At 43.9% G+C, this 12,740-nt stretch overlaps 1 protein-coding gene across 1 annotated transcript in view; it reads right to left on the bottom strand.

Annotated features, from left to right (window-relative positions):
* Positions 1-12,740, bottom strand: part of oca2 (oculocutaneous albinism II) — a 145,281-nt gene that overhangs the window by 50,184 nt on the left and 82,357 nt on the right. The window contains exon 15 of the mRNA XM_061888337.1: positions 4,206-4,338. Within this exon, the coding sequence (XP_061744321.1) occupies positions 4,206-4,338 (133 nt within the window). The remainder of the gene's footprint in view (positions 1-4,205; positions 4,339-12,740) is intronic.

Below are 12,740 nucleotides of genomic sequence, written 5' to 3' on the forward strand. Positions count from 1 at the left end.
GTTCGTGTTGCACCAGACAACAAAGTCCCTCAGTGGCCTGGTGGTTAGAGTGTCCGTTCTAAGATCGGTAGGTTGTGAGTTCAAACCCTGGCCGAGTCATACCAAAGACTATAAAAATGGGACCCAATACCTCCCTGCTTGGCACTCAGCATCAAGGATTGAATTCGGGGGGTTAAATCACCAAAAATGTGGCCACCGCTGCATCTCACTGCCCCCCTCACCTCCCAGGCGGTGATCAAGGGTGATGAGTCAAATGCAGAGAATAATTTCACCACACCTAGTGTGTGTATGTGACAATCATTGGTACTTTAACTTTAACTTTAGGTCTTGGGCGCAGTTGGTTCCGATAGGAAAATGACCCCAAACACACGCCAAAAGTGGTAAAGGAATGGCTAAATCAGGCTAGAATTGCGGTTTTAGAATGGCCTTCCCAAAGTACTGACTTAACACGGGCAATGCTGAAGAAACAAGTCCATGTCAGAAAACCAACAAATTTAGCTGAACTGCACCAATTTTGTCAAGAGGAGTGGTCAAAAATTCAACCAGAAGCTTGTGGATGGCTACCAAAAGCGCCTTATTGCAGTGAAACTTGCCAAGGGACATGTAAGCAAATATCAACATTGCTGTATGTGTCACGACGGGGTCGCATCTTTTTGCGGGGTCATTCTCCCAGGAATGCAGAACGGACAACTCCGGACGACAGCGTGAGGTAGGAGATGATTTATTTATCAAAAATCATACAAAATAAGTGAGGTGAAGTGAAGTATATTTATATAGCGCTTTTTCTCTAGTGACTCAAAGCACTTTACATAGTGAAACCCAATATCTAATTTAACCCAATATCTACATTTAAACCAGTGTGGATGGCACTGGAAGCAGGTGGGTAAAGTGTCTTGCCCGAGGACAAAACGGCAGTGACTAGGATGGCGGAAGCAGGGATCGAACCTGGAGCCCTCAAGTTGCCGGCACGGCCACTCTCCCAACCGAGCTGTACCGCCCCAAAATAAAAATAACAGGCAAACAACAAAAAGGAAAGCGTGCCATTCGCACGAGAAGCTAAAAAGACAAAAATTGTAGAAGCTAACACTTAGCATGGACTACGGACATGGAACACTCACGGCCTGTGGCATGAACAAACAAAACGTACTTGGACACGGAAAGGAAGCGAACAATGACACCAGGCCGAGTGACTGGTAGAGACAGGCTTAAATAATGCCTCTGATTAGAGACAGGTGAGCATCCCGAACACCAGAGGCGAGTGGCAACTAAACCAAACTCAGGTGTCACAAACAGGAACTAAAGTAATCCGAAACTAACAGAAAATACAAAAACAATATCCGGACCTCGGATCATGAACGCATTTATACCTTTGACCCAGCAGAATTGCTCATATGTTCAGTAGATCCATAATATCAATCAATCAATGTATTTTATTTCGGCAATCTTCACATAAAACAAAGAACAAAAACAAGAAAAGAAAAAAAAAAAAAACACTCATTTGAGCAATGATTGAGCCGAAAGGGTGTAGGTTGAAGCAACGCTTATATAAACCTACCCCATCACAACAAGAACAAGGTTCAAAATATATAAAATCCAAAACATGCTTCACTTATATTACTTTTTTTTTTTAAACAATATATAAGCAACATATATGTAGCACACGTCTCATATACACAGTTTAACATTTAAATCAAACAGATACATTTGTACACTTATATATATATATATATATATATATATATATATATATATATATATATATATATACACAACTTATTTAAATTCAATATAAAGTGGTAATATATACATTTTAATATAACCTATATGTATAATTATGAAATCATAAATTGTATTTATCCATCCATCCATTGTATTTATCCATCCATCCATCCATCCATCTTCTTCCGCTTATCCGAGGTCGGGTCGCGGGGGCAACAGCCTAAGCAGGGAAACCCAGACTTCCCTCTCCCCAGCCACTTCGTCTAGCTCTTCCCGGGGGATCCCGAAGCGTTCCCAGGCCAGCCGGGAGACATAGTCTTCCCAACGTGTCCTGGGTCTTCCCCGTGACCTCCTACCGGTTGGATGTGCCCTAAACACCTCCCTAGGGAGGCGTTCGGGTGGCATCCTGACCAGATGCCCGAACCACCTCATCTGGCTCCTCTCGATGTGAAGGAGCAGCGGCTTTACTTTGAGTTCCTCCCGGATGGCAGAGCTTCTCACCCTATCTCTAAGGGAGAGACCTGGAAACTCATTTGGGCCGCTTGTACCCGTGATCTTATGCTTTCGGTCATGACCCAAAGCTCATGACCATAGGTGAGGATGGGAACGTAGATCGACCGGTAAATTGAGAGCTTTGCCTTCCGGCTCAGCTCCTTCTTCACCACAACGGATCGATACAACGTCCGCATTACTGAAGACGCCACACCGATCCGCCTGTCGATCTCACGATCCACTCTTCCCCCACTCGTGAACAAGACTCTTAGGTACTTGAACTCCTCCACTTGGGGTAGGGTCTCCTTCCCAACCCGGAGATGGCATTCCACCCTTTTCCGGGCGAGAACCATGGACTCGGATTTGGAGGTGCTGATTCTCATTCCGGTCGCTTCACACTCGGCTGCGAACCGATCCAGTGAGAGCTGAAGATCCCGGTCAGATGAAGCCATCAGGACCACATCATCTGCAAAAAGCAGAGACCTAATCCTGCGGTCACCAAACCGGAACCCCTCAACGCCTTGACTGCGCCTAGAAATTCTGTCCATAAAAGTTATGAACAGAATCGGTGACAAAGGACAGTCTTGGCGGAGTCCAACCCTCACTGGAAATGTGTTCGACTTACTGCCGGCAATGCGGACCAAGCTCTGGCACTGATCATACAGGGAGCGGACCGCCACAATAAGACAGTCCGATACCCCATACTCTCTGAGCACTCCCCACAGGACTTCCCAAGGGACACGGTCGAATTGTATTTATATACATATATATTATTGTCTTTCTAAAACAATGTTTGCTCTTCTTTCTTATATTTACTAATGATAAATGATTTAAAAAGCTTTTTAAACTGGTTTATGTTGGTGCTGCGTTTTATTTCATCCTTTAAACAGTTCCATATTTTAACCCCTGCTATTGTTATACTCATTCGTTTCTGCGTTGTTCTACAATATTGGATCTTAAAAAGTAGTTCTCCTCTTAAATTATAATTCCCTTCTCTTTGTAAAAATCTTCTCTGTAACCCTGTTGGAAGTAAATCTTGACTTGCTTTATAAATCATTTGGGCAGTCTTGAGTTGGATGAGATCTGGTAGTTTTAAATCAAATGTTTTTATAAATAATCCATTAGTGTGTTCTCGGGGTCCTGTGTTATGTATCAGTATGGTGGCCCTTTTTTGCATTATGAATAGTGGTTGGATGTTCGTCCTGTATGTATTTCCCCAAACTTCTAGACAGTAACTCAAATATGGTAAAACAAGTGTACAATAAAGAGTGTGTAATGTTTTTTGATGAAGAATGTGCCTTGTTTTACTCAGGACAGCAATACTTCTCGCCAACTTCCCTTTGATGTATGTCATGTGTGACTTCCAGCAGATCCTGTGGTCCAAGATCACACCCAAAAATTGGATTTTGTTTACTCTTTCTATACTAACATTGTCTATAAATAATTTTACATCTATATCATTTCTCTTATTTCCAAATAGTTAGTTTAAATTCATGAAAGAACCAAACTTCATGAATGTTTTTTGTGATAACGAAGTATGTGCTCCAATCACTCTATACCAAAAAAAATATGAGATGTAGAAATGATTGGAAACTCAAGACAGCCATGACATTATGTTCTTTGCAAGTGTACGCAAACTTTTGACCACGACTGTACCAGATAATGGCGGGTGGCTCAGTGCCGGTCAAACCACAAAGATTTATAGATAGTCCATTGGGGGGGAGCATCGAGCGACAGATGCAGTTCTCAACAGTGACTTTTTTCGATCAGACTGTGGCCCGGTGTGACGCCAACCATCAGTTTTGCTTCTCAAACAGAGGAAAGCTCTGTTTCAATGATTCCGTGTTGAGGTTCCTCTCAGAGGGGCGACTGTGTGTTATGAAGAGAAAACACTCTCGCACTGTTGGACGTAGCTGCCGAACAGGCGTACTCCACTCACGCCGCACAAAAACAGACTTCATCCGATGCCAAAGACAGCGAGACTCCCAACTCACCGACTATCTCAATGGACTCTTTGTTGTACAGCTTCTTGTTCCAGTAGAGCATCCGCAGGATGGGGAAGGAGCAGAAGAGGACCAGGATTATCCCCAGGAACATGTAACCGGTGAAGCTGGCAAAGTCAATCCCCTGTGAGACACAAAATGGGACAGTTTGTGTGTGTGTTCACATGATGACAAGAACAGTTAGCGTACTTCTAAAAAGTATCAAAATTCAAGATATTTGTGTAAATATACACTTGTAAACAGGAATGTTTCAGTTAAATATTGGGGAATGCAGTAATACAGCATCAATCACAAAATTAACTGTTTAGGAATGTCCAGCCATCCATCCATCCATCATCTTCCGCTTATCCGAGGTCGGGTCGCGGGGGAAGCAGCCTAAGCAGGGAAGCCCAGACTTCCCTCTCCCCAGCCACTTCGTCTAGCTCTTCCCGGGGGATCCCGAGGCATTCCCAGGCCAGCCGGGAGACATAGTCTTCCCAACGTGTCCTGGGTCTTCCCCGTGGCCTCCTACCGGCTGGTCGTGCCCTAAACACCTCCCTAGGGAGGCGTTCGGGTGGCATCCTGACCAGATACCCGAACCACCTCATCTGGCTCCTCTCCATGTGGAGGAGCAGCGGCTTTACTTTAAGTTCCTCCCGGATGGCAGAGCTTCTCACCCTATCTCTAAGGGAGCGCCCCGCCACACTAAGGGAGCGCCCCGCCACACTAAGGGAGCGCCCCGCCACACTCATTTCGGCCGCTTGTACCCGTGATCTTATCCTTTCGGTCCTGACCCAAAGCTTATGACCATAGGTGAGGATGGGAACGTAGATCGACCGGTAAATTGAGAGCTTTGCCTTCCGGCTCAGCTCCTTCTTCACCACAACAGATCGATAAAACGTCCACATTACTGAAGACGCCGCACCAATCCGCCTGTCGATCTTACGATCCACTCTTCCCCCACTCGTGAACAAGACTCCTAGGTACTTGAACTCCTCCACTTGGGGTAGGGTCTCCTCCCCAACCCGGAGATGGCACTCCACCCTTTTCCGGGCGAGAGGAATGTTTAGGAATGTCCATCCATCCATCCATCATCTTCCGCTTATCCGAGGTCGGGTCGCGGGGGCAACAGCCTAAGCAGGGAAGCCCAGACTTCCCTCTCCCCAGCCACTTCGTCTAGCTCTTCCCGGGGGATCCCGAGGCGTTCCCAGGCCAGCCGGGAGACATAGTCTTCCCAACGTGTCCTGGGTCTTCCCCGTGGCCTCCTACCGGTTGGACGTGCCCTAAACACCTCACTAGGGAGGCGTTCGGGTGGCATCCTGACCAGATGCCCGAACCACCTCATCTGGCTCCTCTCGATGTGGAGGAGCAGCGGCTTTACTTTGAGTTCCTCCCGGATGGCAGAGCTTCTCACTCTATCTCTAAGGGAGAGACCTGGAAACTCATTTGGGCCGCTTGTACCCGTGATCTTATCCTTTTGGTCATGACCCAAAGCTCATGACCATAGGTGAGGATGGGAACGTAGATCGACCGGTAAATTGAGAGCTTTGCCTTCCGGCTCAGCTCCTTCTTCACCACAACGGATCGATACAACGTCCGCATTACTGAAGACGCCGCACCGATCCGCCTGTCGATCTCACGATCCACTCTTCCCTCACTCGTGAACAAGACTCCTAGGTACTTGAACTCCTCCACTTGGGGCAGGGTCTCCTCCCCAACCCGGAGATGGCACTCCACCCTTTTCCGGGGGAGAGGAATGTTTAGGAAGGTTCCTATTTTAATAAAGAAATGTCCAGAGAAAGCTAAGGTTTGTTAAAGTACAGGTAGAGTGTAAAAAGAAGTTGCCTCTATATGGAAACTATCATCATATACAGTTGTGGTCAAAAGTTTACATACACTTGTAAAAATCATAGTCTCACAGCTGTCTTGTGTTTCCAATACTTTCTACAACTATTTTTTTTTGTGATAGAGTGATTGGAGCACATACTTGTTGGTCACAAAAAACATTCATGAAGTTTGGTTCTTTTATAAATGATAAATGATAAATGGGTTGTAGTTGTATAGCGCTTTTCTACCTTCAAGGTACTCAAAGCGCTTTGACACTACTTCCACATTCACACACACATTCACACACTGATGGAGGGAGCTGCCATGCAAGGCGCTAACCAGCACCCATCAGGAGAAAGGGTGAAGTGTCTTGCTCAGGACACAACGGACGTGACGAGGTTGGTACTAGGTGGGGATTGAACCAGGGACCCTCGGGTTGCGCATGGCCACGCTCCCACTGCGCCTTTATGAATTTATTATGGTTCTACTGAAAATGTGACCAAATCTGCTGGGTCAAAAGTATACATACAGCAATGTTCATATTTGCTTACATGTCCCTTGGCAAGTTTCACTGCAATAAGGCGCTTTTTATAGCCATCCACAAGCTTCTGGTTGAATGTTTGACCCCTCCTCTTGACAAAATTGGTGCAGTTCAGCTAAATGTGTTGTTTTTCTGACATGGACTTGTTTCTTCATCATTGCCCACACGTTTAAGTCAGGACTTTGGGAAGGCTATTCTAAAACCGTAATTCTAGCCTGATTTAGCCATTCCTTTACCACTTTTGACATGTGTTTGGGGTCATTGTCCTGTTGGAACACCAAACTGCGCCCAAGATCCAACCTCCGGGTTGATGATTTTAGGTTGTCCTTTTTCATTGTCCTATTTACTCTCTGTAAAGCATCAGTTCCATTGGTAGCAAAACAAGCCCAGAGCATAATACTACTACCACCACCATGCTTGACGGTAGATATGGTGTTCCTGGAATTAAAGCCCTCACCTTTCCCCCTCCAAACATATTGGTGTGTAATGTGGCCAAACAGCTCAATTTTTGATTGAAAAGTACAGATTCCCCATTTTTTTGTCTTTTTTTTTTTTAGCGTTCATGACTGCGTGTCGTGGGCTTCACGGTGGCAGAGGGGTTAGTGCGTCTGCCTCACAATACGAAGGTCCTGCAGTCCTGGGTTCAAATCCAGGCTCGGGATCTTTCTGTGTGGAGTTTGCATGTTCTCCCCGTGACTGCGTGGGTTCCCTCCGGGTACTCCGGCTTCCTCCCACTTCCAAAGACATGCACCTGGGGATAGGTTGATTGGCAACACTAAATTGGCCCTAGTGTGTGAATGTGAGTGTGAATGTTGTCTGTCTATCTGTGTTGGCCCTGCGATGAGGTGGCGACTTGTCCAGGGTGTACCCTGCCTTCCGCCCGATTGTAGCTGAGATAGGCGCCAGCGACCCCGAAAGGGAATAAGCGGTAGAAAATGGATGGATGGATGGATAGATATATATACATATATATATATATATATATATATATATATACTGTATACTCGCAGTGTGTATATTGTAAATATTACATATAGTTATGAAGGTGTATGTTACTATATTATATTTACATATATATATGTATATATATATATATATTATATATACTGCATATATATATATATATATATATATTTATACATATACATATATGTATATACTCGCAGTGTGTATATTGTATATATTACATATTGTTATGAAGGTGTCTGTTACTACATTATACATATACTCGCAGTGTGTATATCGTACATATTACATATAGATATGAAGGTGTATGTTACTACATTATATTTATACTTGCAGTGTGTACAGCAGCGTGTACATTGTACACATTACATATAGTTATTAAGATGGATGTTACTACAGTATATATATATATATATATATATATATATATATATATATATATATATATATATATATATATATATACATATATATATATAGTTGCTGTGTGTATATTGTACATATTACATATTGTTATGAAGGTGTCTGTTACTACATTATGTGTGTTCTTGTTTCTCATAATGACTGTGAACAATGGGCAAAATTCCCAGACCTTAGCTTTATCTGGACATTTCTTTATGGAATAGGAACAATTCCAAAGTGCATACGTGAAATGTATCCCAATAATGAGGACATTTATAAAGTGGCATGTCAAGAGGTGTCTGGAAATGTATATTAATTCCATGCTGAAAGGGAAGCAGCTGGATGTTCGTTGTGTTTGCTGTGAACTGACCTTGGTGTGTGGATGCGGGTTTTGAATTCAGCATGCTAATTTGCTCTTGTTTCAAATCTAAACACAAGGACACCCGGGCGTAGCCGAGTGGCCTAAAGAGCGCGCACACACGCGCACACCACATCTGGGCCGCCGCTTCTATCTCTGGATACCACCCCAAAATATCCCCATGACACAAACGAGCAAACAAACAAGCGAGCGAACCATGCATGCACACACAAGCTGTCCTTATCAGGGGCCGGCAATGACCGAACGAGGGTCCCCGAGCTTCTGTCAGCAGGGGGGGGGGGGCGCCGCCAAGACAAACGGAACGGCGGGGGCCGCGGGTGCTCGGATCGCTGGAATCAACAGAGCAGCGCAAAAGGCCAAAATGTCAGCCGCGGCGAGCAGATGCCAAGCCAAGCTGCTCGGTGGGCGAGGTGCCGTTTGGTGACGCCTCCCGAAAAGTGGAAGAGAGAAGCATGGCCTTTTCTTGAAAGTCTCTTCTCGACCCCAGTGGACCATTCCGTCCATTTTCTAAAGGCCATTTGATTAAAACAAATGTTTCGTAGCCTGGAAGTACAAAACTATTAGGACAACGTGTTGATGGCAACAGCATGCACTCTAACGTCAAGTCCTGCGAGATTTGGAGTGTGTCTGCAAGAACACAGCCAGCTGGTAAACAGAAGTGGATCAACCAGAAGGAGTAGACACCCAAATTTATTGGTGGACCTTGCATGGGAAAAAGTTTTTGTTAGAATAATTGTTACCAAGTTATCACAAAACCTTTGTGTTACATTCAATCAATCAATCAATGTTTACTTATATAGCCCTAAATCACTAGTGTCTCAAAGGGCTGCACAAACCACTACGACATCCTCGGTAGGCCCACATAAGGGCAAGGAAAACTCACACCCAGTGGGACGTCGGTGACAATGATGACTATGAGAACCTTGGAGAGGAGGAAAGCAATGGATGTCGAGCGGGTCTAACATGATACTGTGAAAGTTCAATCCATAATGGATCCAACACAGTCGCAAGAGTCCAGTCCAAAGCGGATCCAACACAGCAGCGAGAGTCCCATTCACAGCGGAGCCAGCAGGAAACCATCCCAAGCGGAGGCGGATCAGCAGCGCAGAAATGTCCCCAGGCAAGCAGTACATGGCCACCGGATCGGACCGGACCCCCTCCACAAGGGAGAGTGGGACGTAGGAGAAAAAGAAAAGAAACGGCAGATCAACTGGTCTAAAAAGGGAGTCTATTTAAAGGCTAGAGTATACAAATGAGTTTTAAGGTGAGACTTAAATGCTTCTACTGAGGTGGCATCTCGAACTGTTACCGGGAGGGCATTCCAGAGTACTGGAGCCCGAAATGAAAACGCTCTATAGCCCGCAGACTTTTTTTGGGCTTTGGGAATCACTAATAAGCCGGAGTCCTTTGAACGCAGATTTCTTGCCGGGACATATGGTACAATACAATCGGCAAGATAGGATGGAGCTAGACCGTGTAGTATTTTATACGTAAGTAGTAAAACCTTAAAGTCACATCTTAAGTGCACAGGAAGCCAGTGCAGGTGAGCCAGTACAGGCGTAATGTGATCAAACTTTCTTGTTCTTGTCAAAAGTCTAGCAGCCGCATTTTGTCCCAACTGTAATCTTTTAATGCTAGACATGGGGAGACGCGAAAATAACACGTTACAGTAGTCGAGGCAAGACGTAACAAACGCATGGATAATGATCTCAGCGTCTTTAGTGGACAGAATGGAGCGAATTTTAGCGATATTACGGAGATGAAAGAAGGCCGTTTTAGAAACGCTTTTAATGTGTGACTCAAAGGAGAGAGTTGGGTCGAAGATAACACCCAGATTCTTTACCGTGTCGCCTTGTATAATTGTTTGGTTGTCAAATGTTAGAGTTGTATCATTAAATAGAGGTCGGTGTCTAGCAGGATCGATAATCAGCATTTCCGGTTTTTTTGGCGTTGAGTTGCAAAAAGTTAGCGGACATCCATTGTTTAATTTCATTGAGTGCCCGGTGAGAAGCAAAAGCTGTCTTTGAACCTACCAAGGGTAAGGCTCATTAAACTCCACTGTGTAGGGCGGGGGAGCAAAATGAAGGTGTTCAGTTTCTTTCATGTATTGTAATTAAACAGAAAGATATTGTCCTACCCAAGGACTACAAAAGCGAAGAGGAAGCAGGACCAGACTCCCCTCCCGGCAACCTCTTTTTGAACCGCTTTATGAACCTCTCTTTGAACTGTTTTACGACCTTTTCTTTTGAACTGTTCTGTAACCAAAGGCAACACTGTTTACGAACCACTTCCCTTTTGGAAGCAGCTGTGGTCATGTGGTCAGGGAAAGTCAAATAAAGGAGGAGGCGTGCTGGAGACTGTACAAGAGTACAGTGTCCCGGCGTCTCTCCTCAATTGAGCCAAATTGAATTCTGCCTCTGTTTATTTCCTTGCTTCTCGTCTTGTTTAATAGATGTCATCAGTGTTTGAACCTGACAGTTTTGTTGCCACATCTTTAATTATATAGATTTATGCATATTTAAAGTGCACAAATTGATTTTTTTTCACCACCACAGTCTATTGATCAAGTGTACATCTCAGCCTAAAAAAGGTTTGCATAACTCCTTGAGAGATTGTGGTGACATATTATTGTTATATGAGTGACATACACGATAACACCTGTATGTACACCTGCCCTTTTGAAACCTTAAATATTGGTAATGTTTAATGTTACTGTGGAGAGGGGCGTGGTCTGCGGGCCTGCCGCGGAGCGCGGGGTGTGTAAGGACCAGCCTCGAAGTCAGAGGCAGGTGAGTAGATTGCCCAGCTGTGGCTTGTTATCTAATCACCTGTAGCCCTTATTAGCAGCAGCCGGAACGAGAGACGTTCGAGTTGGAGCCAGAGAGAGACATACGCCGAGAGACGAACACATATTGCTGCAAAGCAAGCCACCCCCGGGTGTTTAAGAAAAATAAAAGACTTGATTCAAACGAAGATCTGTCGGCCAGGAGAACCCACCACATTCACACACCGTCAGTGTGTGAATGTGTGTGTGAATGGGCGAATGTGGTAATACTGTCAAAGCGCTTTGGGCTCCTTAAAAAGGGGTAGAAAAGCGCTATACAAGTACAACCCATTTACCACAAGAGGGAATCCTCCATAGTTACAAACAGGTAAAACATAACTGTTGTATTAAGGGATGCGTACCTGTCACATCTGAACTGAATGGTACCTGGGAATTGATAACGATACTCAAATGTACACGTTTGGTACTTGTTTGTGTATTGTTAAGATCCCACATGGCATTTTAGACTTTTTTTTTATTTTTAATTTCCAGTGTTTGGTATCATTTCCTGTCCTTGTGCTCTTGTTTTGGTAGTATTTCCTGTTTGGTCTTTGTGTTTTGCCGCATCTTTACTTTCTGAGCCCTGTTCCACATTGTTGATTAGTTCTATTTAGTTCGACATTGTTCCCTCCTTCAGTGCTGGTTCATTATCTTCTCTATACCAATGTGCTTTGTGTTTTCTAAGTAACTGCAGTACTTGTGTTACTTTTCTTTTGCTTGGTATTTAATAACTCGACCTCCGGCTTGCACTTTGCCTACTTTCCTGCAGCCTGGCATCACGCCAACAGTCTAAATGTGCAATCTACTAATAAAAGTTTCAATCAATACAGCATTGCCCCACATGTGGTATTAAATGTTCATTTTGTTTTGTAAATTTGCCACGTAAAATCGCTAATGCTAATCAATAGCATGTATATGGCATTTTCAATGTAAATTGGCATCGAGCTAGCGCATTTTTTAGCATTTGCTAGCCGAGTGCTTGAAGTAGCAGTAGAGTGGAAAAACAAGTTCATATGCTTAATTGTGTTTCATTGTATCCATTAAACTATATCCAAATGTATTTACAATCTGCAAAGGATGTGAAAATACAGTCAAAACATCACAAAATGCCGAAACTTATGTCTGCAATTTTGAATATTCCTCTCCAATTATCTTCTGCAATTTTTGTAGAGTCTATGTCATGGTATTAACACTTTTGGACCATGTTATCGGATCGTTCATACTGGAAATACGCAAAAATAGGAATGAAGTGTGCTGTTTATCATTCACAATTCTTATGTAAGTCAAGAACCCATGTTTTTTTTTTTTCATGCATTCTAAATTGTAAATAAATGAAAATTGAGTCAACAAACAAAGGTTCTGATATTGCGGCCATAAAACCCTGTTGTTATAACAAGCACCAACGCAGACAAACTAATTTAGCGGCGCATTGATAGCAGTGAATTATTGCTAGCTTACGCTGCTATTTTCAACACACTGCTTCTGCTTGGTCTCAAACGTGCAAAAAGTACATTCTAGATTATAATTCATGCATCTCTCAGATACTAGTTGACAAATGTAGTCATTGCAAAAAGAATTTAGTTGCGGCAACTTATTTTTAACCTTTGA

This window comes from Nerophis ophidion, linkage group LG26 (assembly GCF_033978795.1).
Source record: "Nerophis ophidion isolate RoL-2023_Sa linkage group LG26, RoL_Noph_v1.0, whole genome shotgun sequence".
In the NCBI taxonomy this organism is placed as follows: domain Eukaryota; kingdom Metazoa; phylum Chordata; class Actinopteri; order Syngnathiformes; family Syngnathidae; genus Nerophis; species Nerophis ophidion.